This window comes from Macaca thibetana, chromosome 9 (genome assembly GCF_024542745.1).
Source record: "Macaca thibetana thibetana isolate TM-01 chromosome 9, ASM2454274v1, whole genome shotgun sequence".
Lineage (NCBI taxonomy): Eukaryota > Metazoa > Chordata > Mammalia > Primates > Cercopithecidae > Macaca > Macaca thibetana.
In genome coordinates, this window is record NC_065586.1 from 43,188,329 (window position 1) to 43,215,620 (window position 27,292).

Here is a 27,292-nt window from a genome sequence, read left to right on the forward strand (position 1 = left end):
TCAGGAAGTTTGGGATCTAATGAGGGAAAGAAAACAAGTGTGCTCTAGCATGATAATAATCTAACAAAACAAGATAAATAGCTGCCTACTTTGAAGGTTCTGAAGACTTCATAAAGGTGATGAAAATTTGGCAGAGCTGTGAAGGTGACAATAGAGATTTAACCAGATACAGTGGGGGAGGTGGCAATTGGTAGTAGTGGTATTAAAAAGAGAGGCCACAGTAGTATGTATACAGGGATGTAGATATGAAAATGAATTTGCTATGTTTAAGGAATTTTAAGTGTTTAAGACTTGTTTGGAATGAATAGTGTTTTGATAAGAAAGTATATGAAAATCAGGATGACATAATCAGAGTATAGGCATTATAGCATTAGAAGCCTGGGAGTTCCTTAGAAAGATAATGTTATTCCAAAGTGAGGGTAAGGGTTTTATGGGGGCTGGATGTGTCTAGCAACAGCTGGAGTTAGGCAGAAGGATAGGAAGCACTTAGTAAAAGCTGAGGCAAGGAAGGATTCCTAGGGAGTATGGAGCTAGGATATGTACTGTGTCTGGTGACTTGGAACCTGATTGAATAGAGGTGAGGAATGGGAAGAGCTGAAGGGTTCTTTGGTGATTTCTTGCCTGGGAGCTGGTCTTTATTTTACAGCATTTGCTTTGGTTACTTTGGATTATTTTATAGAAGATAAATTTAGTTTTTATGCACTGACAATTTTGTTTACCCTCAATTTCAGGTAGATCTTTTGCGAGCAGGAGAAGTTCCTAAACCTTTTCCAACACATTATAAAGATTCGTGGGATAACAAGCATGTTAAAATGCCTTGTTCAGAACAAAATTTGTACCCAGTAGAAGATGAGGTAAGAACAAAACCGAGATTCTTTTAGTCTCTGAAAAATGGTTTGGTACTTGCTTGTTTGACCTTTGATTCTGTGATGTAAAAGAACTTAGAATAACTTCCTCATGTGTTTTTCTTTTTTCCAAAAGAATGGTGAGCGAACTGCGGGGAGCCGGTGGGAGCTCATTCAGACTGCACTTCTCAACAAATTTACACGACCCCAAAACTTGAAGGTATATTGTTTTTACCATTCTTGCCTCTTTATGGGCCCTGCCTCTCCTCTTTCAAAGACTTTTTGGTCTTAATAGATTCAGGTAGCAACATTCTTTAGATGCAAAGTGCTTGCTTCCTGGCACTAAGGAAGGCTCCTTAGAGACATTCTACTAGGAAATGAGAAGAACTGAGAGTTGCAAATGACTTGCCTGGAGCCACACAGAATAATTTGGAGAACCAAGAGTAATACCTCTGTTTCTTGATTCCCCATCCAATTTCCTTCAGTCCAAGCTTCTCTTTTATTTTTTGTTTTAAAATTATCATGTTTCTGAAATATCTTTAAAAGTAAATCAGGAAAGAATTATGACTTCAGCAATATTTGCCCAAAGGGAAGCTGAGTTTCCTAATGATTAAAGTATACGTTAAGCTTTCTGGTTTTTATTGCTCTTAATGTAGCTCCTAGCAGTTTAATAATTTATTAATCTTATATTTTGGCAATAATTTATTTTTGTTATATTTCATTTAAGACTGCAAGGGTAACCATTAGATTGTTTTTCTAATATCTAAAATATGCGTGTGTGTGTGTGTATATGTATATATATGTTTATATTGGGGGGCACTATAGCCATGAAAATCTTAATGTTTTTATAAATATAGACAGTGATAGAATTTTTTATACGTCCATGAAAATGGGTTTTATTTTCTTTCAGAGACTTAATTTGTTGTGTATAGTTCCTCAGATTTCTTAATATTTTCTACTGAGACTTGTGTAGCAGGGTGAGCCACAGACAGAACCTCTCAGACACCGAGTTGTAGAAGGAAGGGCTTTATCCAGCTGGGAGCATCGGCAAGCTACTGCCTTAAAATCCAAGCTCTCCGAGTGCACAATTTATGTCCCTTTTAAGGGCTCACAACACTAAAGATTTCACATGAAAGGGTCGTGATTGATTTGAGCAAGCAGTGGGTATGTGATGGGGCTGCATGCACTGGTGGTCAGAGAGAAACAGAACAGGGCAGGGAGTTTCATAGTGTTCTTCTGTACAATATCAGGAACATCGGTTTCTAAGTCATGAGTTGATTTTTAACTACTGGGTTTAGGCCAGGCAGACCCAGGCCTGGTTCTGGGCCTGGTGCCGGGCTGCCTGTCTTTGGTTTTACTTCATTGTTTTTTCTTAAAACAGGTGCTGAATATAAAACAACATAAAACAATATGAGAGGGTCTGTCTCTTTCCTCATTTCCCCCCTTTGGAGACTCACACTTTTTATTAGTGGGAGTTCTTACTCTTATTTTTGCTACTCATGTCTTTTTGTGCAGTAGATTGATAGTGATTCGTATAGTACACTTGTGCTGAAGCATTTTGTTGAACTGAGGTAGCAATGAAGCTTTTTTATCATTTGAAGAAATACAGGTAGCAAACAAAGGAGCAGTAGGCAGGTTTTTATTACTATTATAACTTTTATTATGAGTTTTAAATTCTCTTAGTGCTGGGAACTAATTTTTAAGCATGGCTCTCAGATTAAGTCCGTGCCACACTTGCACAGGTACATGTACCAGTTTTGTCATATGTTAAACTATGTCTTTAACTACTTGCCTTTGGTTATCTATGTGTAGACAGTAATTAGTAAGGTTACATTTCTTATAGACCCTTTTTTAGTTGCTAGCAAGTAGTCGGGAGCCAATCTATTTTGATAGATAGCATTTTTTATCTGAGTGTTTTGTTTATTTGTTTGTTTTTTGCCAGGCCATAATAGTCAAGCCTTGACCAGTTTTATTAGTAGTAATTTCTAAAACAGCTTGTAACCGTATAATTCAGTTGAGCATGTAAATGGGGGTCCGATATCCCCATGAGCCATCTTGTGCCCGAGCGGCGGGTCCATAGTATTGTATGATTTTTTCAGGGGCCATTCATCATCTTTTTAATTATTTATGGCTATGCTTCGTTTTTCACGGGAAGCATAGACTGGGAAGCCCAGAAGTTCACCTGTTTATGGGCAGTAAGAAGAAAGGTGGTTTAATATTGCCAATAACATAACCACCTGTCCACTGGTCAGGCAGCTTAGCGTAGGCTCTATGTCTACTTATCCAGTATAACCTGGTGGGGGCAGTCTAGTCCTGGTGGAATTCTGGGTGGGCCCAGACAGTCTGCAACCTTGGAAATTTACTGAATGGATTTCTTTTTGCATAATTGGAACTCCACCATGTAACTGTTTTTGCAGTACTATTATACAGCTTTTGCCCAAGACAACTAAGCCGCCCTACAGGATGAGTGAATTCTTTTTCTTCTCTAGCTATGCAATACTGTCTAATAATTGAGACTTTTAGAACCCAAAAATTGTCAGCGTGGTTCTTTTGGGCCGGGAATTCATCAGGAGCTGGGTCTGTAGGAACTAATTCTCGGGCGTCCCGTGGTCATTGATCTCCTGTTAGGCTTCCTCCACAAACATAACATGAAGTGACTTTTAGAGGCTGGGCTACATGTTTGGCTAATTGCAAAAACAAATTCTTAGTTTTTCCTGGAATCTCAGGTACTGGCACATTTTATTCATCATAGAAAGTCTGAAATACTGGTTCTAGAGAGTCTCATTGAACCTCCTTTTATTAGGATGCTTACGCTAGGATCTAGTCCTTTTTCATTAATGTCTAATGTTACTTTTTTTTTTTTTTTCATTTTGGGTCTGAGGGGTTTGTGATTACCAATTCCAAAGGGTTGTAGCTCCCACTCATGCAGGAGGGGCTGACTTTTCCTTTTTGGAGCCAAACAGGATCTTTTTAATTTTTTTTTCAAGTAGCCCAAATGACACAAGACCAGTATTGACACATTTTACATAAATACAATTCTTGACAGATATACTTATTTTCTGCTGTGTAACTTTTCTTTCCCAATCTAGAGAACCGCATCCCATCCCATTCTGCTTATTATTCATAGCGGCACAGGTGTCAAAATTTTTTTTTTTTTTTTTTTTTTTGAGACGGAGTCTCGCTCTGTCCCCCAGGCTGGAGTGCAGTGGTGCGATCTCGGCTCACTGCAAGCTTCGCCTCCTGGGTTCACGCCATTCTCCTGCCTCAGCCTCTCGAGTAGCTGGGACTACAGGCGCCTGCCACCGCGCCAGGCTAATTTTTTGTATTTTTAGTAGAGACGGGGTTTCACCGTGGTCTCGATCTCCTGACCTTGTGATCTGCCTTCCTCGGCCTCCCAAAGTGCTGGGATTACAGACGTGAGCCACCGCACCAGGCCAGGCCTCAAATTTTAAGGTTACATTTTTGGCGACCCCCTTTTTTTTTTAAGCTATTACTTTACCTGTGTCACTTAGAAAAGGACCACTCCTTAATTTTATTTTGAAAACTGTGATTATGAGAGGTTCAGAGGGGTCATAGCACACATCGGGCTGGTCACTTCCTGGATTACATACTTTGTACTGGGTGTCATTATATAAAGTTTCTTTTAGAGTCCTTGTACACTTATAATAACCATAAAATAATAGGACTGGCCAGGCGCAGTGGATCAAGACTGTAATCCCAGCACTTTGGGAGGCTGAGACAGGCGGATCACGAGGTCAGGAGATCGAGACCATCCTGGCTAACACGGTGAAATCCCGTCTCTCCTAAAAAAATACAAAAAACTAGCTGGGCGAGGTGGCAGGCGCCTGTAGTCCCAGCTACTCCGGAGGCTGAAGCAGGAGAATGGCGTAAACCCGGGAGGCGGAGCTTGCAGCGAGCTGAGATCCGGCCACGGCACTCCAGCCTGGGCGATAGAGCGAGACTCCGTCTCAAAAAAAATAAAAAAATAAAATAATAGGACTGTAGCAGTCTTGTGTCCTACCTCAGTAACTTGATGTCTGTATACTGGGAACAGCCCTCAGTCTGAGGAAGGTCAGTTGAAGTCCTTACTGTACAAGTCCAAATTTTAAGGAAAATGAGTCCCACGATGAGTTTCCTTGTGTTTCGGCCATGCGTGGACCAGTCAGCTTCCGGGTGTGACTGGAGCAGGGCTTATCATCTTTTTCAGAGTCACTTTGCAGGGCTTGGCGAAACTGCTCCCATCCATGTACCGCTCCCAGTCTACTGGATGTTTAAAGATGGTCTCGGAGGTTGGGCCCACTAGGATAAACTGAGTCCAATACTTTTACACAATTATGTTTAACTGGGCTCTCTGATACCAGGAGCAAAGTGGCGGGGTTTAGGGTGTTGCAAACTTCGATGATTATGCGGGGATTTTTACAGAGCAAGCTTTGGTATCTAGTTAGTCTGGCATTTATTAGCTAATGGTGTCCTTTGGTATTTATTAAAATTACCACAGCATGGGGGGACTTTAGGTTTTGCCTAAGAGTTAGCTTATCTGCTTCTTGTGCTGACAGGGCTGTTGCTGCCAGGGCTCTTGGACACGGGGGCCAGCCTTCGGAAACCCTGTCTAGTTGTTTTGAGAGATAGGCCACTGGCCTTGGCCAGGGCCCTACAGTCTGGGTTAAAACTCCAACTGCCATTTCCCCCACCACACACACACATAGAGCGTAGAGAGTTTTGTCAGGTCAGGTAGCCTCAGGGCGGCGTCCGACATGAGTTTTTCTTTTTAACTCATGAAAAACTCATGAGGAAAACTCTTTTTAACTCATGAAAAACTCATTGTTGGTTGTAATAGATATAGTTTATCTAATCTACATTTTTATTGACTGTCATTTACCAAAATATTGACTTAAATCCTGTAACTATTTGATTTCAAGCTTTAAATTGATCTGGTATTTCTTGCGGGGTTCCAATTGCATTTAAATAGATGTGAGAGTTGTAAGATCTATAAAGGGCTTCTCTCAACTTTACAATGTATTATTATTATTATTTTTTCTCTTGTTGATGAAACGCCAGGGTGAAAGGGATAGCCAAATGAACTAAAGCACAAATGCCACTCTAATTATTTGGCAGAGTGCCCAGTAAAGGTCCACCACACTATCACCACACATCCGCTCAGGGATGAACAAGGGCTGACTGATAAGCTCTTGAAAATTCTTAAGCTCACTGCATCCCTTCAGGTCTCCAAGTAATGCTAAGTTTGCTTCCTGCCGTGAGAGACACGAAGTGGACTTAGTGTTGGGGGAAGCTGGATGGCCCTCGGGGGCTGACCCGCAGGGACTTTGGGATATAGCAGAGAGAGCTTGGCATGACTTATTACTCCAGGCTGTAGAATCCTGGAAAAGAACTACCATGCAGCCCACGCCTGGTTGACTGGAGGACCACCTTAGTGGAAGGGGGACAGTCAGGGCCTCTGGCCTGCCGTGTGCACAAGCATAACAATTGCTTTTGTTTAATGTGCAGATGGAATATTTGATCCATTTCAACCAGGCTGTTGCATCTTGGTATGCTGTCTTAATTGCCAAAGTTTGTTTTAAGTCTTTAACTTTTATGATCTTCTAGTAAAATGAATGTTTCCTTTAGCACCTATTTTTACTAGTTTTAGACCCAAAAAAGCTAAATACCGTTTTATATTTAATAATCCTTTTTGTATGATTTTTATACCAGATAAGCTAAATTTTACCTTTATATTAGTGTGTTATTAATTTTAATAAAACCTTGTAGACTTATTTATCCAATTTTTCATGTTTGACCATAAGGTAAGATTTTATAGACTCTTTTTAACCTTTTATAATTTTTGTTAAAGAGCGGGTTGATGTTTTAAGAAAAACCTGTTGCATTTTTACTTTAACGTCTAGTTCGCAGAAAAAACTGGATGATACCTTTTTAACTTTAATGTGTTTACACACAGAATTTGCTTTACAATTAACGTTTTAAAACTTGCTTAAACTTTTAAAACAGTTTTTTAACCTTTTAATGTAGGTAAAAATCCACATTCTTATGCCTCCTTATAATCTTTTTATTAAAGATATATTTTACTTTTTTAATACACCTTGTACATAACTGTACTCAGGAGGCCTTATTACTTTTAAATTATATGATATTTTTTGCATAAACATTTTTTCTAACCTTTTTTTCACGACTTTCACAATTTTTTGACATGTCTCAACTTTTTGACTTATTACAAACTTTTTTTTTTTTAAATAACCAGTTAATTTATTTCAGGACAAGAATTTACCATGGAACATTTTTTTTTATATAAATTCTGCCTCCTCCCTTTTTTTTTTCTTTCTTAAAATTTTTCAACATAGTTCCTAGTGGGGTGGGCTTATTTTGCACCTGACCCATGTTTTCTCAAGACAAAATACCACACTCACCATACACACTCACCTCAAAACAAAGAATGGGTAAAGAGAGCACACACACACTTTTATCGTTTATACCAAACTAAAATCAGAATACCACAAAATCCAAAATCCAAGTACCAAGAAATCTAAGCCAAGTCAAAACTAAAACCAAAGTATCCAGCAATTCGGGTCAAGTCAAAACCAGAACAAAAGTGCCAATACAGGCACACCGTGGGTGATCAGACCAGGCCACGCTTCCACTCAGATGGAGTGGGCAAGTTCCAAAGACTGGTCTTACCAAGTCAAGTCAAAACCAGAACAAAAGTGCCAGTACAGGCACACCGTGGGTGATCAGGCCACGCTTCCACTCAGATGGAGTGGGCAAGTTCCAAAGACTAGTCTTACCATGTTTCAGATGTCCAGACTCGAAGTGCCAGTTCCTTCCCGGTGTTCAGACACTGTGTTAATCCTCCACGAGGGCCTGCTACACACTGCTCTGGTGAGGCATTCCACCGGGGCAATTGCCTACCCGGGAGCTCTCTTTGGATCGCCTCATTCAGGCTGGCCAGAGTCTACCACAGGGATACTCTACAGGGCAGTCCTAAGCTGCCTAAGGGGCTGCCTCCACCATCCGTCCATCAGTTACCTCACTTCCTGGTCAGGGAACCAAGAAATAAAGCAGGACAAGCCGCAGACAAAACCTCTCAGACACCGAGTTGTAGAAGAAAGGGCTTTATTCAGCTGGGAGCATAGGCAAGCTACTGCCTTAAAATCTGAGCTCTCCGAGTGCACAGTTTATGTCCCTTTTAAAGGCTCACAACACTGAAGATTTCACATGAAAGGGTCGTGATTGATTTGAGCAAGCAGCGGGTATGTGATGGGGCTGCATGCACCGGTGGTCGGAGTGAAACAGAACAGGGCAGGGAGTTTCACAATGTTCTTCTATACAATGTCAGGAACATCGGTTTCTAAGTCATGAGTTGATTTTTAACTACTGGGTTTAGGCCAGGCAGACCCAGGCCTGGTTCTGGGCCTGGTGCCGGGCTGCCTGCCTGTGGCTTTACTTCATTGTTTTTTTCTTAAAACAGGTACTGAATATAAAACAATATGAGAGGGTCTCTCTCTTTCCTCACTTGCAAGTTATTGTTAAACTTTCTATACATTTCTGTAGCTCCTGTTTTTTTTCTTTACATGGAAAACATTGATATGTTATGCCATAATGTATTTTGAAGGCTTTGTTCCTTGGGGACAGTGTTTCTCAATCTTCTAATGGGCTCTTAAAAAAAAAAAAAAAAGCAGACTCTTTATTTTTATTTATTTATTTTTTACAGTACAATTGATTTATTTAAAACAGTTACGAAAAAGCACAACAAAATAGAGATTTTCCTTAGAATTATTAATGTTTTGTTAAAGATCAGGTAGGATTACAGGGTAAGAAATGGTATTAAGTGGGGGGAGCACCTGACTAGTTCTAAGGCTTTAGATACAATGTAGTTGATTACATATTAATTCAGCCATTACATACTGGGGATAGTAGATGAGGGATCAGTAATTTATCTACAAGGAACTCCTACACAGATCCGTGAAGACCTTCCCAGTGCCGTCTTTCTCCACTCCTTAGGACCCTAAAGTCACCTGGATGACAGCATTTCCATCCTTCTTTCTCCACCCCATTCCCTATCCATATATTCTTCCCAATCCTAAGGTGCTATGCAAGCTGAGAGCAGTCTGCTCTCTGCAGCTGGAACATACACTGTTTTGGTTACAGGGATCCTGTGTGACTAAGAAGGTTTTAGGTGCAGCCTTATTTTAATACTTCAAGTTAGCCTTGAGTACAGTCAGTCCCTTCCGCAACACAATTTAGATTCTCTTGAATGCAAGTATCAAGCAAGTGAGCGATCAACCCTGCCTTCAGCATTACCAACAATACACTAACCACTCACGGCTCACAACTACAAAAAGCAAACTCTTCAAATGGAAAAAATCTCAAGTTCTGCTAGAGTTTACTTAGTTTTAGTATAATGTTAATTATGTGTATACAAACATAAAACTAAATATAAACTCCTTATACTTTTTTTTTTTTTTTTAATTTGAGACTGAGTCTCGGTCCATCACCTAGGGTGGAGTGCAGTGGTGCGATCATAGCTCACTGCAACCTCTGTTTCCAAGGCTCAAGCGATCCTCTCATCTCAGCCTCCTGAGTAGCGGGGACTACAGGTGCATGCCACCATGTCCAGACTAATTTTGTTTATTTTATTTATTTATAGAGACAGGGTTTCTCTGTGTTCCCTAGTCTGGTCTCCAACTCCTGGGCCCAAGTGATCCACCTGGCCTTGCCTCCCAAAGTGCTGGCTGGGATTATAGGCGTGGGTCACTACTCCTAGCTAACTCCTTATATCTGTAGTGCTTGTACAGATACGTCAGTTTGAATTTTTTTTTTTTTTTTTTTGAGACAGAGTCTCGCTCTGTTGTCCAGTCTGGAGTGCAGTGGTGCAATCTCGACTCACTGCAAGCTCTGCCTCCTGGGTTCACGCTATTCTCCTGCTTCAGCCTCCTGAATAGCTGGGACTACAGGCACCTGCCACCAAGCTTGGCTAATTTTTTGTATTTTCAGTAGAGACAGGGTTTCACCGTGTTAGCCAGGATGGTCTCCGTCTCCTGACCTCGTGATCCACCCACCTCGGCCTCCCAAAGTGCTGGGATTACAGGTGTGAGCCACCGCGCCTGTCCTGATTTTTTTTTTTAATTTCAAGTATAATGAACCATCGTTTGATTTGTATTTATTATCCCAGTGAAAACAATTTGTAGTTGTTATTCCTTTCTTTGCACAGAAATTTTCAAACCACTGATCCAAACCTCAAAATAGTTTGCTGAGAAATTCTTTAAAATACTACATAAAGAAGAAATTATTTTGCAATTATTACTTTTCCTGCTAATCATGAACAGTTGATGGATGTTGGTGGAAACAAAGATGGGATCCTTATATAGAACATCAGATCGCAGTGGCGCGATCTCAGCTTACTGCAACCTACACCTCACTGGCTCAAGCGATTCTTGTGCCTCAGCCTCCTGAGTCGCTGGAAAAAAATCTCAAGTTCTGCTAGAGTTTACTTAGTTTTAGTATAATGTTACAGGCGTGTGCCACAGGCGCATGGCACCACACTGGACTAATTTTTTATATTTTCTGACTGAGACACTGGGTCTTGCCATGTTACCCATGCTGGTCTCAAACTCCTGAGCTCAAGTGCTCTACCTGCCTTGGCCTCCCAAAATACTGGGATTACAGGCATGTCATTACCACATCTGGACCAAGGTTCTTTAGAATTTAACATACCTGTACTGTGGTGTATAGAAGGACAGCTCAGTCTTTTCACTATTTTTGTCTATTAATACCCAGCCTTCATTTCTATAGCATGTTGTCATTTGGCTGTTATTTTCTAAAAACAAAATTATAAACTCACATAGAAGCAGGCTACCCAGGAATATTACCCAGAGTCCATTTGAAGAACACTATCTTAGGTTCTTTATTTTTATTCTTCTAAACAGAGGCTGTTTTTAAGAATTTTTATATTTCTTCAAACACAAATAGAATAATTATAGTGAGGCCAGGAGCAGTGGCTCAGGCCTGTAATCCCAGCACTTTGGGAGGCCGAGGCGGGTGGATCACCAGAGGTCAGGAGTTCGAGACCATCCTGGCCAACATGGTGAAACCTCAACTCTACTAAAAATACAAAAATTAGCCGGGCGTGGTGGCGGACGCCTCCCAGTTACTCGGGAGGCTGAGACAGGAGAATCGCTTGAACCCAGGAAGTGGAGGTTGCAGTGAGCCGAGATCACACCACTGCACTCCAACCTGGGCAACGAAGAGTGAAACTCCATCTTAAAAAAAAAAGGCACCTGGGCGTGATGGCTCACACCTGTAATCCCAGCACTTTGGGAGGCCAACGCAGGTGAATCACAAGGTCAGGAGATTGAGACCATCCTGGCTAACACGGTGAAACCCTCTGTCTACTAAAAAATACAAAAAAATTAGCCGGACGTGGTGGTGGGCACCTGTAGTCCCAGCTTCTTGGGAGGCTGAGGCAGGAGAATGGCGTGAACCCGGGAGGTGGAGCTTGCAGTGAGCTGAGATCGGGCCACTACATTCCAGCCTGGGCAACAGAGCGAAGACTCCGTCTCAAAAAAAAATAACTAAATGAAAGATTAACTATAGTGTTCTAAATTACACAATCTTCTTACCTCTCTAGCAATTCCTTGGTGCACCATGATTATTTCAGGAAAGGGTAATTGCTTTAATCTGAATTTCCTTTTTGCGTTTCTCTTATGGTAGATTCAATAGAACGGAGTAATCCATCGAGATATTTTTCTATCTGCTTATGGTAATTGTTTCCTTCGCTGAAAGAATGCTTTGAGAGAGGAAGAGGGAAACATTAAATCCCTCTAATTGAATATAATGATCTTTTTGCTGTTTATATATCATTTGATGTTGGATTTAGAGGGATTAGAGACATTCGGAATTTTAAAAAGTAATAGTGTCCTCAAAAGTTGATTTTACATGTAAGTACAGTAGTACTTATATAAATAATGTGTGTGATAATTTGCACATAAAGAATTTTTTGTGCTTGTTGTGAATTAGGAACTAAAAAGAACTTACTCAGTAGTTGATAACTCAAGAGTACAGAGTAGGATCCAGTTTTTCTAATGACAGGCGACCTCATGATAGACTACTTTTGAGACTTGAAGACTGAAGTGAAAATAAATACGAGCCAGAGCTTAATGCTAATTATAAAACACTAAAAGAATTAGAGAATTACAGTGAAGAATTAGAATGCAATTGCTATTTAAAATGTTTTTCCTTACCAACTTTGAGGAATAATAATGTATGGATAAGAAAGTTTATCCTTTTAAAGTGTGTCATTTGATGAGTTTTGACATTTACACATACCCATGAAGCTCCGTTATAATCAAGACACAGAATGTTTGTATCATCCCCAAAGGTTCCTCTCCCCACTTTGCAGTCCATTCCGCTTTCTGCTCTGGCCCCAGACAACTACTAATCTGTTCTTTTTCACTATAGTTACATTCTGCATGAATGGAATCATAGTAGGTATATCTGGCTTCATTCCCTCAAAATGAAGATTTTTGAGATTCATCCGTGTTGTTCAGTATATTGGTAGTTTGCTCCAGTATATGCATTTTTTATTCATTCACCTATTGATACACATTTCTATTTAATACTTTGTGAGGTTCTGAAATTAGATACCAGTGATTGGAAAAAAAAAATCCTTAAAATCTTTTCATTTTTTTTTTCTTTCTTTTTTTTTTTTTGAGACAGGATCTTGCTCTGTCACCCAGGCTGGAGTGCAGTGGTGCGATCTCGGCTCACTGCAACCTCAACATCCTGGGCTCAGGCAATCCTCCCACCTCAGTCCCCCAAGTAGCTGGGACTACAGGCATGCACCACCGTGCCTGGTTAACTTTTGTATTTTTTTCTAGGGGTCTTGTCATGTTGCCCACGCTAGTCTCGAACTCCTGGACTCAAATGATCCACCTACCTCGCCCTCCCAAAGTGTGCTATGAGCCACCGTGCAGGCCAAAATCTCTTAATTCTTTTTTTTTTTTTTTTTTTTTTTTGGAGACTGAGTCTCACTCTGTTGCCCAAGCTGGAGTGCAGTGGTGTGACCTCGGCTCACTGCAACATCTGACTCCCTGATTCAAGTGATGCTCCTGCCTCAGCCTCCCTAGTAGCTGGAATTACAAGCATACACCACCATGCCCAGCTAGTTTTTGTGTTTTTGGTAGAGGCGGGGTTTCACCATGTTGGCCAGGATGGTCTCCATCTCCTGACCTCGTGATCCACCTGCCTTGGCCTCCCAAACTGCTGGGATTACAGGCGTGAGCCACCACACCCAGCCTAAAATCTGTTAATTCTTAATAGAAAATGTTATGTTATGGCTTGTGAGCGAAAAATAAAGACTCTTTCTTGCTATCTTATTTTATGGATGATTTTTCTTTTTCTTTTCTTAAGGAGCTTGGATGTCCCTTGATTCCAAGTAAATAAGACACATTTTGTTGGCTCATCTTTTAACCTAGATGCTTAGTATGGCATGAAGTACTATTCAGGAAGCTTTGACAGAGTATTAATTTTTTTAAAACTTATTCAATGATAATGAAATTTGAAAGATTTATAGTAATAATCTAACAGTGGTTTTCAGACTTGTGTACCTCAGTAAAAAAAATTTTGAGTGTGTATTACCAAGATAAATAGTTGTTTATAAATTCTGCATATCTTTTACTTTATTAATGTAATATGTACAGTATAAAATAAGACCAAAGTAGATATTTAAAAGGATGAGATAAAAGGTAATTATAAATAAATTGTTCTTTCTGCGCATCTAATGGATTGTCTTATGCATACCTGACTCGGAAACCAGATGTATAGTATTGCCTATTCAAACAGTTAAAAACTACACCAGTAGATGGCATATTTTGACTTTTCATTCTACATAAATGTGTAATTTATGTGAACTGCTAGAGGAAGATAATTATTTATATATATTGTATAAAAATACCTTATAGTAAAGGAAAAAAGACAATTTTTAAATATTTTTTCCTAATCTCGTCCCATGAAATTTTTATTTTTTGTTTTTTACAAAAAAAATTTATATCTCAACCCTATTAACTGACCCATGAAATTTTCATACTACAAATACACTATGTATCTCTGTGTATATATAATGTGACGCTTTCAAGGACCACCAACAATTGTGATATCCAAGTTCATTTTTTATCCCTCAAGATCCAGTTTTTGTCTATTTGGAGTGTATCACCCTATTTAGAACACATGCTTTAGGGTGTAATTGTGTTTTTTCACCTATTACTTGACCTTTCTAATCTCATTTTTTTAAGTGACTAATAAATTAGTATTCATTCTGTTTGTCTGTAGCTACTGATGTCCATATCAGTAGCAGGGGGAGGTTGTAGGAAGCTTGTCTAACATTATGAAATGTACTGGAGGTAGTTCATAAGAGACAGGCTCTTCATGGGTCATTCACTTGTCCATAACATGACGTTTTGTTTCTGCATTTTCCACAGGATGCTATTCTGAAATACAATGTGGCGTATTCTAAGAAATGGGACTTTACAGCTTTGATCGATTTCTGGGATAAGGTAAAAGTATCCTTATTTCTTTATGAAAATATTATTGACTACTCTATAAGAAGGTTTGAGAAGAATACCCATAATTCAGCCACACTAAGATAATTATCATCTTTTAATTTTATAAATTTGCTGTTATATATATGTCTTAGATAAATATAATTAGGAGTTAATACTGAATTTTGTTTTAGTCTCTTAGAATACACATTTTCTGTTATATTTTCATACCATTATCAGCATTATCAAGGAATGTATAACAGTCCATGCTTAGATTTTGAGAATATAATGGTTCCCATATTCTCAAACATAGAGGTTGCATCCAGTTTCACCCCCAATTACATTGTGACAACATCATTATATATGTATATATATTTTCCCATATTTGATATTGTTTCTTTAGGTGATTTCCAGAAATTACATGACTAAGTCAAAGGGCACAAAACATTTGTTTTAAAATCTTTTAAAAACTTTTGCCATAAAATCCTTTTTCCACAGATTAATTGTAGCAATTTACTATGCTGCCAGTAGTGGATAGGAATATCACTTTCACAGTACCATTAGCAGAGGGAGTCTTTTCATTTATCTGTTGGCCATTTGTATATTTTCTTTGGAGAAATATCTATTCAAATTTTTTGTCTTTATTATTGAATTTTAGGCATTCTTTATATATTTTAGATGCAGGTTCCGTACCAGATATATGAGTTTCAAATATTTTCTCCCATTTTTTGTTTTTTTTTCCTTTTTCATTTTCTTGATGGTACACTTTGAAGCTCAAAAATTTTTAATTTTGATGAAGTCTAGTTTATCATTTTTTTCTTCTGTTTTCAGGATCATATTTAAGAAGCTAATCTAAGATCATGAAGATTTATGTTTCTTCTAAGAATTTTATAGCTTTAGCTCTTACACTATGACCATTGCCCATTTAATTTTTGTATGTAATGTAAATTAGGGGTCCAATTTTATTATTTTCCATGTGAATATCCATTTTGAGTTAATTTTCATATGTGGTATAAGGTAGGAGTTCAACTTCATTATTTTGCATGTGGATAACAAGTTGTGCCAGCACCATTTGTTGAAAAGACTCTTCTATCCCCGGTTGAATTGTGTTGGCACCTTTTCAAAATCAGTTGACGTAAGGATTGTTTCTGGCCTCTCATTTCTACTCCACTGATCTATGTGTCTATCCTTGTGCCAGTACCACAGAGTCTTGGTTCCATAGCTTTGTGGTAAATTTTAAAATCAGGAAGTGTGTGTCCTATAACTTCGTTTTTTTTTTCAAATTTGTTTTGCCTATTTTTGGATTCTTTGCATTTCACTCTGAGTTTTAGGATTAATTTGTTACTTTCTGCAACAAACCTAGGTGCTAAGGGCAATTCTTACATCATGTTAATAGAATCCAAACTAATTCTGCATTTCAAGGTAGTACCAGTAATTTCAGGATTATCTTACTGAGCTTTTGACCTATATGGCTTTTGCAAGGCAGACATAAAGTAAATAATGAAAGCCTTATCCTTGTGTCTGGAAATTGGATATCTCAGATATCCTTGAATCTAAATGACTTTCACTGTTACAGCAATGTAATATCTGATGCAATGAAAAGTAGATCAAATTGATATAATCGTTATCCTTGTCACTTAAGTTATCAGGACATAACATTTGTGTTGTAACTTTCTGGGCTTAAATTGGATATAGTGGTTAATTGGGGTAAGAAGTAATGTATAATTTGATACCTTGAGATGGCAGTAAAACATGCCATTGGTTACAATACCTCTGTCACCTTGCTATGGAGTAGTCATTTTTTTCTCTCTTCTTAATCAGAATACTCAGACAGGACCTTGTTTCCCCTTTATCTGGTGACCTTGCCCAGAAGCATGCCTGAAACGGGTAATAGATAGCAAGTTTTGGTGTGTTTAGTGTAGATCATAAATATGAAATGATTACTCAGGTGCTGATGATAGTTTTACAGTTCTTTAGAGAGAAGAGTCCTTGCATTTTCGACCTCCTGATACTTACTTACTTATTTTTTTATGAGATGGAATCTCATCTGTCACCCAGGCTGGAGTGCAGCGGCACAATCTCAGCTCACTGCAATTTCCGCCTTGCGGGTTCAAGCAATTCTCTTGCCTCAATCTCCCAAGTAGCTGGGATTACAGGTGCCCGCCACGTTGCCCGGCTAATTTTTGTATTTTTAGTAGAGATGGGTTTTCACCATGTTGGTGAGGCTGGTCCCAAATTCCTGACCTTAAGTGATCCACCCACCTCGGCCTCCCAAAGTGCTGGGATTACAGGTGTGAGCCACCGCTCCCAACCAGACCTTCTGATTTGCATTTACTTTGTAAACATATGGAGGGTTGGAGAAGTCCCTACAACTACACTAAGTATTCATTTCTTATTGTATTCTTTAAGTCTTTGCCCATATATATATGATGTCTTATAGCTAGATATAAATGTATGTTTAAAATTTATGCTGTATTATAAAATCTTCTGTGATATATAACTTTATAATGGTTAGCCTTAATGGTTGCAGCAATATTCCATCAAATTGATAAATTGTCTGCTCATCCACTCCTGTGTTTGTTAGAGATTTGAGGAAATTTGTATAAAGCCTATCTAGAGATTTGAAGGTGGTTCTCCCTGTGATTGTTTGCTATTCTGTCATTATTGTATACTTAACAAAATACCTTGGATGTTTAATACACTTGTGTATTTTTCTATCCATCAAATCTCCAGATATTATTCTAGAACTTTACCAAGTCGTGACCCACAGGGACAACATTGCCCATGCTTGCAGTGGTTAGTGAGAAGTAAGTGTCAGACATATATGCAGGTGGGATTGGTGGAAGCAAAGGTTTTTAGTGCAAGGGAAACAAATAAATTATATTTGATTTGCATTTTCAGTGTCTTGTTCTGCAGTAGGAAGGCTTGTTTATAAAGGGTTCTTTTTTTTTTTTTTTTTTTTTTAATTTAAAGCCAGGCTATAGTGCAGTGGTGCTGTCACAGCTCACTGCAGCCTCAACCTCCCGGGCTATATATATCCTCCCACTTTAGCCTCCCGTGTAGCTGGCACTACAGGCATGTGCTATCACACCTGGCTAGTTTTTTGTATTTTTTTGTAGAGACAGATTTTTCACCATTGTTACTTAGATTGTTACCCAAAATTGTCTTTATACAGATTTCTGTAGAGATGATTTTTCACCATTGTTACCCAGGCTGGTCTTGAACTCTTGGACTGAAGCAATCTTCGTTCCTCAGCCTCCCAAAGTGCTGGGATTATAGGCATGAGCCACTCTGCCTGGCCTATAAAGGGTTCTTTTTTTTTTTTTTGAGATGGATTCTAGCTCTGTCACCAGGCTGGAATGCAGTGGCATAATCTTGGCTCACTGCAACTTCCCCCTCCTGGGTTCAAGCCATTCGCCTACCTCAGCCTCCCAAGTAGCTGGGACTACAGACGTGCGCCACCATGCCCAGCTAATTTTTTGTATTTTCATTAGAGACGGGGTTTCACCATGTTGGCCATCATGGTCTCAATCTCTTGACCTCATGATCCTCCCTCCTCAGCCTCCCAAAGTGCTGGGATTACAGGCTGGAGCCACCGTACTCGGCCTTAAACTAAGGGTTCTTAAACATTGTTTATTAGCAGGGTTTGGCAATTTTTTTTCAGTTTTTATTTTTTAATTTTTTGTTGTTTTGAGACAGTGTCTCACTCTGTCGCCCAGGCTGGAGTGCAGTGGCACGATCTCGGCTCACTGTAACCTCCACCTCCCAGATTCAAGCAATTCTCGTGCCTCAGCCTCCTGAGTAGCTGGGACTACAGGCATGCACCACCACGCCTGGCTAATTTTTGGATTTTTAGTAGAGACAGGGTTTCACTATATTGGCCAGGCTGGTCTCGAACTCCTGACTTCAAGTGATCTGCACACCTCGGCCTCCCAAAGTGTTGGGATTACAGGTGTGAGTGGCTGCTCCCATTCAGAATTTGGAAATTCTTTACTTAAATGTGACATTGAACTCTGAGTGGCTTGTTTTATTAAGGAAAATAATTTCACATCATATTAAGATTAATATTTTGCAGTTACGTTTATTTTGAGGCCGTTGATATTTATCTCCTTAAAACCTTTCTTTGATTAATTCAGTAAGTAAAGGATTTTGTAACTCAAACTACCTTACAACAAGAGGAGTTTATATCAACAGTCATTGTGAATCCATGGTACTGTAATTACCTACATTCTGGTCTCTAGCACTAGAGATAAGGGGCCCAGAAGCCCACCCTGGTGTGTGAGCACCTCTACAGGAATGGAAGTAAGGAGTAGTACCTCAGCTTTTGTTATTTTTTTAGAAACCGGCAAAGATCACAGAGAGCAATCTGTTAATTTGTTATTTATATTTATATATTTAGGTGCTACTGAGTCAAAATGGCTGTTATTTAGTATTTTCTGCATCTTCAGGGGTAATATTGGTCTTCCTCACTGCCAGCTGCTGGAAGTGCTACAAACACACAATCTGTGTTTTATGGCCCTCCTGTGTGGTGTTCCACAAAATTAAATTCAAACACTTCTGTAATTTATATTCTAAATGAATCAATATACTTACTCCTGGCATTTTTCACTGGAAAGTTGGACAAAATGTTCTATGTGTTAGAAAAGGCCTCTATCAATGCATCTTGGAGGAATTTTTAAATACTTCTCTTTTATTGTTTTTGAGACAGTCTCCCTCTGTCACTCAGGCTGGAGTGGAGTGGCACAATCTCGGCCCACTGCAACTTCTGCATCTCAGGTTTAAGCGACTCCACCCCCTCAGCCTCCTGAGTAGCTGGGATTACAGGCACCTGCCACCACGCCAGGCTAATTTTTGTATTTTTAGTAGAGATAGGGTTTCACCATATTGGTAAAGCTGGTCTCAAACTCCTGACCTCAGGTGATCCACCCACCTTGGCCTCCCAAAGTGCTGGGATTACAGGCATGAGCCACAGTGCCCAGCCAAATACTCCTCTTTTACAACACCTGTGGCACTGTTTCATTTCATTCGTAGTGTATTAACTTGTGAAACTTACATTAAAGCTGTAGTAACTGAAGAAGAGCATGGGGGATATATTTTTAAGGGGGTTTCTTCTATTTCTGTGATGTTGGCTTCTATTTCTGGACTTGGATGTTTGCTTTATATTTATTCATTAGACTATACATATATATTTTTATATACTTTTTGAATATTTCACAATAAGTATAAAATGTTAAACTAAAGAGCTTTAAATCTGCAATTGATGTATGTAGCAAACTTCTTAAGAAAATGGATTAATTGTTGAAAGGAAGCCTAAGGATTTTAGTGACTGTTTCATCTTCCTTTCTGTGTTGAGTTTTATGTCTGGAATTGAAAAGATAGAAATGTATATGCCTTTCGTTTCATCCTTCCATTGGTTTTTCCATGAAGGCTATCATAAATAACAAAATGAGTGGTTTTGGTTTTGCTTTTGTTTTTTGCATCTGTGGCTGGTAAAGGTGGAGAGTGAGAGAGAGGAGTACAGGAATGACAGGACATTTAAAAGTAAAAAATGAAAAACCTAGACTTTAGAATGATTTTGTTGCTGTGATGAGGCTAGTAATATATTTCTGTTTGTAAACCACAATTTAAATATACATATATAGCATAAAGTCTTCACTTCAAATCATACATACAAAATAGATTATTGCAACTTAGAAATTCTGCATCTTTTGTGTTCGCTATCGTTACTAAAATATTGACTATGCATTCTCCTATGAGCTCTTGTCCTATAACTTGTCAGAGAAAGACTGTTTAAAGCCTCTATCACTGTAAATAAGAGTGTGTAATTCTATTAGTATTGAACTTGCATTTTTGTTTATGTGCTACTTAATTTAAAAGGTAAATGGGACATAATATTGAGTTTTGAATGATGCAAATCAAATTCATCATGTTATGTCTAAGCTATCTTTTTCTTCAGAACTCTCTATCATTTAAATTTTTTTTTAGTTTTTTTTTTCAAGAGCACAAATCCACTTTTATTTATTTACTTTTCATTAGTTTAAATCCTTGAGAGGTACAACATCACACAGATTCTGTGTCCAATGGCCTTAGCAGGAAGATTGCTTCAGAATTTGGCGTGAACCATGCCACTCTTTCCCTGGCACCAAGTTACCTTTCCATAGATTACTCTGGTTTTGTTTGGTTTGCCACCAGGAGTCACTTTGTTGTTCTTTGCTTTGTATACATAAGCACGTCTTATGCCCAAATAGAATTCTGTTTCATTTTGGGCATAAACACCTTCAATTTTAAAAAGAGCTGTGTGCTCTCTTTGGTTCTGGAGACTCCACTTATACTCAGCAAAAATGGCCTTGGACCATAGCCTTCCAGACATATTTGCTTTTTAGAAGTCCTGTTCCCAGCAGGCCTCCACAGGCTCCAAGTTGGCAGAAAGAGAAAGGCCATTTAAAATTTTAAAAACAGGTACAACATAATTCATTGTCTCCAAAATTGAGGCATGTATTATTATACCTGTGTTTAACTAAAATAACAGTTTTTGAACTTGTGATTATGGAAAACTTTAAAAATTATAATGTATTGGCAGAGCATCAGTAGAAACTCAGAAAAAGGAACATAAACTTGTATTAAAACAGATTACAAAAAAGTTATTTCATGGACACAGAGTAATGGCTGGAAGAAATTAAGTTTTGATTTATGTCTATTATGTAATAAAAAGTTAAAATATATGTTGAAATTATTAGGCAAAAATCATAGCACAAATCAGCTATGATTCAATAACGTAAAACACAATAGTTGTATGTTTATGCATCACTTGAGCATCAATGCATTCATGCATATGTGGTATACTGTGAACATCCTGGCTTTCTGAGGTGTGGCATGCTATTATGAGTAGCTTATCTCATGGTAATTATAACTGTATCAAATATACTCAGTATTTTTGTGTATTAAAAATTTTAGAACAAAAATGTTGTTAGAGGATTTTTCTTTCTTCTCTCTTCATTCCTCCTCTCTCCACCCCTTTATCCCCAGACTATCTATAAACATTTCTTGGAGGGTTAGTGCTCTTTAGAATAGTTTGGGAAAAGCTTACCTAAGGCAGCAAATTGTTGTAACTACCATTTTAAATCACAACAGATTTCGTTTTTCAGTAACTGAAGGAATGTGGCCTCCTTCCGTGATAGCCTTTTGGTGGTCATTTTTTGTTTTGGTTTGGTTTGGTTTTTTTTGATAACACCGAAGTAAGTTTCTGAATGTATAGAAACACATTATTACTTAGATTGATTTAACATTCTTCATAGATAATCTGTTTTCTGGGATTTTCTTCAAAGCTTAAAAAATATGAAATGTGTTTGTTATATTTGTCACAAAGAGCCTGTACCAAACTCCTAATCAAATGAAAGCAGCCTTGAATGTTCCATAAGACTACAGCTAATGTCTTTATCTCTCTAGCTTTCGAACCTCTGATTTGGAGTTCAGTGGAAATTTAACCTTTTTGGACCTCTTCCCTTGGTGACTCACAGTCTCTGGAATCATAAGGTCTGCATTACTTTACAGCTCAATTTAATTCATAAGAACTATAGGAGCCAAAAGGGAGCTAATCAGAGTCACTAAAGTATTGAAACAGATGAATTGTGACTTTTAGATTTGTATGGAATATGTGGAATTTCTCTCCCTGGTTTGGGTAATGTGTGCTTTTGAATTGGGACATATGTTGAGAGTCTGATATTTATGATATCTAAATAGTGCATATCCCAAAGGACAGATTACTCCATTTGGAACAAGGCACTTTGCTTTTATAAACTTGAAGAGTTACCATGGAATATCAGTCTTAGTTGAGCACTCTATGCACTAGATCACTGATGAAGTTAGAGTTGTTATTTTGTTTTTGCAAAACACTATCTGGATTGTAGTTATGTGGTGGACAAAGTGGTTAGAAGTTATAGATACTCAAAAGTGAAAATTCATTCAGTGGACTTTCTCTTACATTCTAATAATTAAATTAAGCTAGTACTTAGTTTGTCCTATAACTCTAACCCTTCATTTGGATCAAATAGCAGTAGAATGTATTCCTTTTAAATGTTGCTGTGGTGTTGATTTCATTATCCAAAAATCTACTGTTAGACGAGTGAAAATAATTTTATGTTTTAATCTTGCCCGTGATTTGTGTCTCTCTTTATCAGCTAGCTCTGAAGTGTTTTGGGTTTTGTTTTGTTTGTATTTTATTAACACAGTTCAACATGATGCCTTGATTTATAATTCCTGTTAAATTAATTTACATTTATTCTTCTTATGTTCCTACTATCAAAATAAATTCTGTAGTCTTTTTGAGTATGCTTCGAACATTTTTATCTACAAGTAACATTTCATATTTAACCCTGGAAGGACTATTATAGTATTTTTATCTGAAGGTAGAAATAATGAGTAAATGAAAACAGGACGTTAGATTTGTTTTTCAAATTTATGTACTGTTTCAATGTGTAGCCTATTTAAACAAGCGGTAAACTTGGTCATCAAAGACTAAATAGATCCATTGGTCCTTTTATATGAGGGGGTGCTGTGCTGTTGGTGCTATGGTTTACCAAAGACTGAGCCAATGGTCTTTCTCCTTATTTACTATTAGTACTAGTAGAGAAAAATACTCATCCTCGATTTATTGTGATGATAATGACAGGTAATCATTAAGTACAAGGGTCTGTCAGATTCTAAGCTAGCGAAATAATTTTTCTTTATACAGTGTGTTAAAGAAGTTTTTGGTAAGCTGAGTGACATAGTACCGTGTTGCCACAAATGCTCTTTGATTACATGAAAAGCATTATAAAAAGACATTGTCTGCAACAGGGGCCATTTCCAGCATAGTGAAATACAGAATATTTTCAAATGAACTCCAAAGTGATATATGTTGAAGTCTTGCTCTTGGTCTAATCTGCCTCAGTCCTGAGAAGCCTAGCTCTAAGATAAAGAAACGGCATCTTCCACTGGGAGTGTAATGTTGGAACTGCTCACTGCCTTAAGTAACCATATGCATAGCCTCTTTCCTGGTGGTTGGCTCCTGTCTCCCTTTGTAATCCTTTCCTTCTTCCATGCCTGCTGCTTAAGTTGCAGACTTTTCCAGCATCACTTCTCTTGGACACTTTTATCTGTTGCAGGCATAGGTCTGTCTCATTTCAAACTCACCCTTCTACAAGATCCTCCCTGTAGATATCTCCTTTGTGTTTGCTGGATCATCTTATTTGGTTATCTGTGGCGATGGAGGTGGTAGTGCTTATTACTGAGAGTTTTCTATGTACCAGCTATAGTGTCAGCAGTATGCTTTATCTGATTTAATTCTAACAACCACCTCATGAGTTAGATACTATTAATATTTCTGTTTTACAAATGAAGAATGGAAAACCAAGGTTTAGGGAGTTTAAGTAACTAAGTGACATCTCACTTTTATCTATGGGCCGTGGCACATGCCATCAGTCGGTCTTTGACATCGCACCTAGGAAAGAAGCTGAATCAGATTAAACATACTACCCAAACATTAGGTCAGTTGAAAATGGCTAGGGAAAGGGGAAGATTCATTGTAAAAACTAATTGAGTAAAGCTAGGGAGGCCTGGTAAGTTCAAAGACTTGAATTAAAAGTAGAAAGAAGAGGAAAACCTTCTAGCAAAAGGTGGCCTTAATGGCCCATAGCCTTAGATCTGGCATCATTTAGAACCACATGGCTGGGCATGTGGCTCACGCCTGTAATCTCAATACTTTGGGAGGCTGAGGCAGACAGATCACTTGAGGTCAGAAGTTTGAGACCAGCCTGACCAACATGGTGAACCCCTGTTTCTACTAGGAAAAAAAAAAAGGCAGCAACAGCACAGTCTCAGGGAGCGCACCTACCAGCTTCCAACAGTCTTCGTTCCTTTGAATCCTTTGCCATCTGGTTGTACTCCCTCTTCCCATTCTTGTTATCTGCCCATCTTTGACACCTCTTTTCCTCTCTCCTGTTACTAGGCATCACCTTGGGCAACTTCGTTTCAGTTGATATTCATGTTGATGAACCATTTACTAGTCACACCCAAGTCTGAGTGTGAGACCTACTTTATTAACTCATGTGACCACAAATGACCAGAGCTTGGACCTGGTTATCCCCTGAGCCAGCTCCTTCTCTGAAGTCATGAACTCATAATTCTTCTCCCACCACAGCCTCCTAGTTTTCTATTCCCTTATTCCTACTGTGCTTTCTGTTTTTTGAGTCTCCACTGCTTTCATCCCTTTTCTTCTGGTCCACTGTGTCCTAGGTTGTATTATGCAAATATTAACACTTCATGAGTAAAGGGTTAATGGTTAAGATGGGGGAATGTACTGCGTATTATATCCTCCTTCTGGGAATAGCTCTGAGGAGTCTTACAGTAAAGAAACATGCTTGGCTTTATTTAATTAAACCCTTTTTTTTTTCCAAGCTTATTTATAAACAGCTTCCGTGTAACAGCTTTTGACTTCCTTTGTAGCAAGTATTCCATGGAGCACACTTTGCACAACACAGTTGTAATGGGGAAGGGAGGGAAGGAGGAAGAAATAAAGGGAGAGAGGAGAGAGGGAATAATAAATCTTACTGATAGGCCTTGCTAAGAGTTCATGTTATTCAATCTTAAGTAGGCCTTTGTTTCCTGTTGCCATCTTTCATATATTTCCTCATTACTCTAGGATTCCAAACATTTTCATTGTTTTCTAATGTTTACTGACATTCCACTATCCGTCTGCTCCTACTTCATACCTCTTGGAGAGATTTGAGGACATCTAAAAGGTAAATGCTTTCAGTTTCTTCATTTTAAGGGTTTCAACATACTTTATGCTTCTCTTTCTTGTTATCTCAAAGGAAAAGCTAGTCTTACTCCATTCCTCAAGGGCAGCATGTCCAAAACAGTTATACTTTAGGATACATATGTCACTGTATCTTTTCTGGCCTTGACCCTCTTTCCCTGCTGCCTGGTTAGTGCTTGCTTGACTTTTAGTATTCAGCATGACTATCACTTCTGCAATTGACTGTTTTGGTTTTGTTTTTTTTTTTCTGAGACGTCTCGGTTGGAGTACAGTGGCACAATCTCGTCTCACTGCAACCTCCGCCTCCTGGGTTCAAGCGATTCTCCTGCCTCAGCCTCCTGAGTATTATAAGTGTGCACCACCTTGCCTGGCTAATTTTTATATTTTTAGTAGAGATGGTGTTTAGCCATGTTGGCCAGGCTGGTCTCAAACCCCTGACCTCAGGTGATCCGCCTGCGTTGGGCTTCCCAAAGTGCTGGAATTACAGGCATGAGCTATCACACCCGACCTAGACTTTCTTTTTTTAGAGCAGTTTTAGATTCACAGCAAAATACACAGATTTCCCATATATCCCCCACTTCCAGGCATGCACACCCTCCCCCATTGTCAACATTCTCCACTAGAATAGTGCATTTGCTACAATTGATGAACCTGCATTGGTACATCATTACCACTCAGAGTTCTATAATTGACGTTTTAGGCCGGGCGCGGTGGCTCACGCCTATAATCCCAGCACTTTGGGAGGCCGAGGCGGGCGGATCACAAGGTCAGGAGATCGAGACCACGGTGAAACCCCGTCTCTACTAAAAATACAAAAAATTAGCCGGGCGCGGTTGTGGGCGCCTGTAGTCCCAGCTACTCGGGAGGCTGAGGCAGGAGAATGGCGTGAACCCGGGAGGCGGAGCTTGCAGTGAGCCGAGATCGCGCCACTGCACTCCAGCCTGGGCGACAGAGCGAGACTCCGTCTCAAAAAAAAAAAAAAAAAAAGAGTTCTATAATTGACGTTTTACAGTCATCTTCTATAAGCTTCCTTGTACAAGGCTGTGATTTGTTCTTTGTTATGTTCCTAGCACTTAACATAGTGAGAACTTTCAATATCACTTAATGCAGGTTATGCGCAAATCTTTTTTCTTCTGCTCTTTCTCTCTGCCAGCTTCTAATTGACTATTAGATTTATTCACCTGGATATTCCACAAGTACCTAAAACTAGCCTTGTGGCCACTCTCCAAATTCTGTCAGTGAATGGTTCCACCATTTATCTATTCATTCACTCAAGCCAGAACTGGTTCACCATCCTAACTGCCCTGTTCTGCCTCAGCCACCTTTTTCTGCTGATCTACCATTTCCTCATTTTATAGTATGATGTCATAATTTTACTTCCTAAATACTTCTTGAGTCTCGCCTCTATTTCTGTTATACTTGTCTCCTCCATACCATTGTCGTGACTCAGCTAGTATGTTGTAACAGTCACCTAGCCGACCCCTGTGTGCAGTTGGTCCCTTCAAATCCATCCTTCATGCTGCTCACACACAATGATCTCTCTGAAGCATAGATCTTAAAACCTTCCATGGCATTTCATCTCTTTTCAGCTTTATTGGTGATATTTATGGCATTCCATGACCTTGCTTCTGCCCACCTCTCCAGCATCATTTCATGCCACTTTTCCTGCTCCAAACCTGATGGTCTAATGACTCTAAATTACTTGTGGTTCTCTGTCATGGTGTTTGCTTGCTTCTTAATCCAGCCTTCAAGACTCAGCTCAGTTTTTATCTCCTCTGAGTATCCTTTTTTGTCCTCTCAGCCTCTACTAAAAACTCCTCTGTGTGCTCACAGTAGTACCTGTGCACACCTCCATGTGCTTGTTAACGTTAGGCATCATATAGCCATGAAATGTCTGAATATTTGTGAGGCCCAATTTCTCCAGGGTGTCTTAGTATTTTCTAGCTCATGGCTGATGTACAGTTAATGTTTCTTGAACTGAGTTCAGGATATTCAGGGAGAGTAGTCCAGCACACAGAAATGTGGGCTTTGAACCACAATCGCTTACTGAGAGATTTAGGAATTATTTGTGTAAGGTGATAGTTGACCATTTGTGACTGGTGATTGGA

The 27,292-nt window shown here is 38.9% G+C and overlaps 2 protein-coding genes and 1 pseudogene across 6 annotated transcripts in view; 1 reads left to right on the forward strand and 2 right to left on the reverse strand.

Annotated features, from left to right (window-relative positions):
- Nucleotides 1-27,292, reverse strand: part of LOC126963224 (mitochondrial import inner membrane translocase subunit Tim23) — a 901,060-nt gene that overhangs the window by 325,246 nt on the left and 548,522 nt on the right. The window lies entirely within an intron of this gene.
- PARG (poly(ADP-ribose) glycohydrolase) overlaps nucleotides 1-27,292 on the forward strand; it is a 138,440-nt gene that overhangs the window by 19,058 nt on the left and 92,090 nt on the right. For all 5 annotated transcript variants that reach the window (XM_050805313.1, XM_050805311.1, XM_050805312.1 and 2 more), the window contains 3 exons: nucleotides 732-854; nucleotides 982-1,065; nucleotides 14,330-14,404. In XM_050805313.1, the coding sequence (XP_050661270.1) occupies nucleotides 732-854; nucleotides 982-1,065; nucleotides 14,330-14,404 (282 nt within the window). The remainder of the gene's footprint in view (nucleotides 1-731; nucleotides 855-981; nucleotides 1,066-14,329; nucleotides 14,405-27,292) is intronic.
- Nucleotides 20,427-20,759, reverse strand: LOC126963228 (60S ribosomal protein L35a-like; annotated as a pseudogene).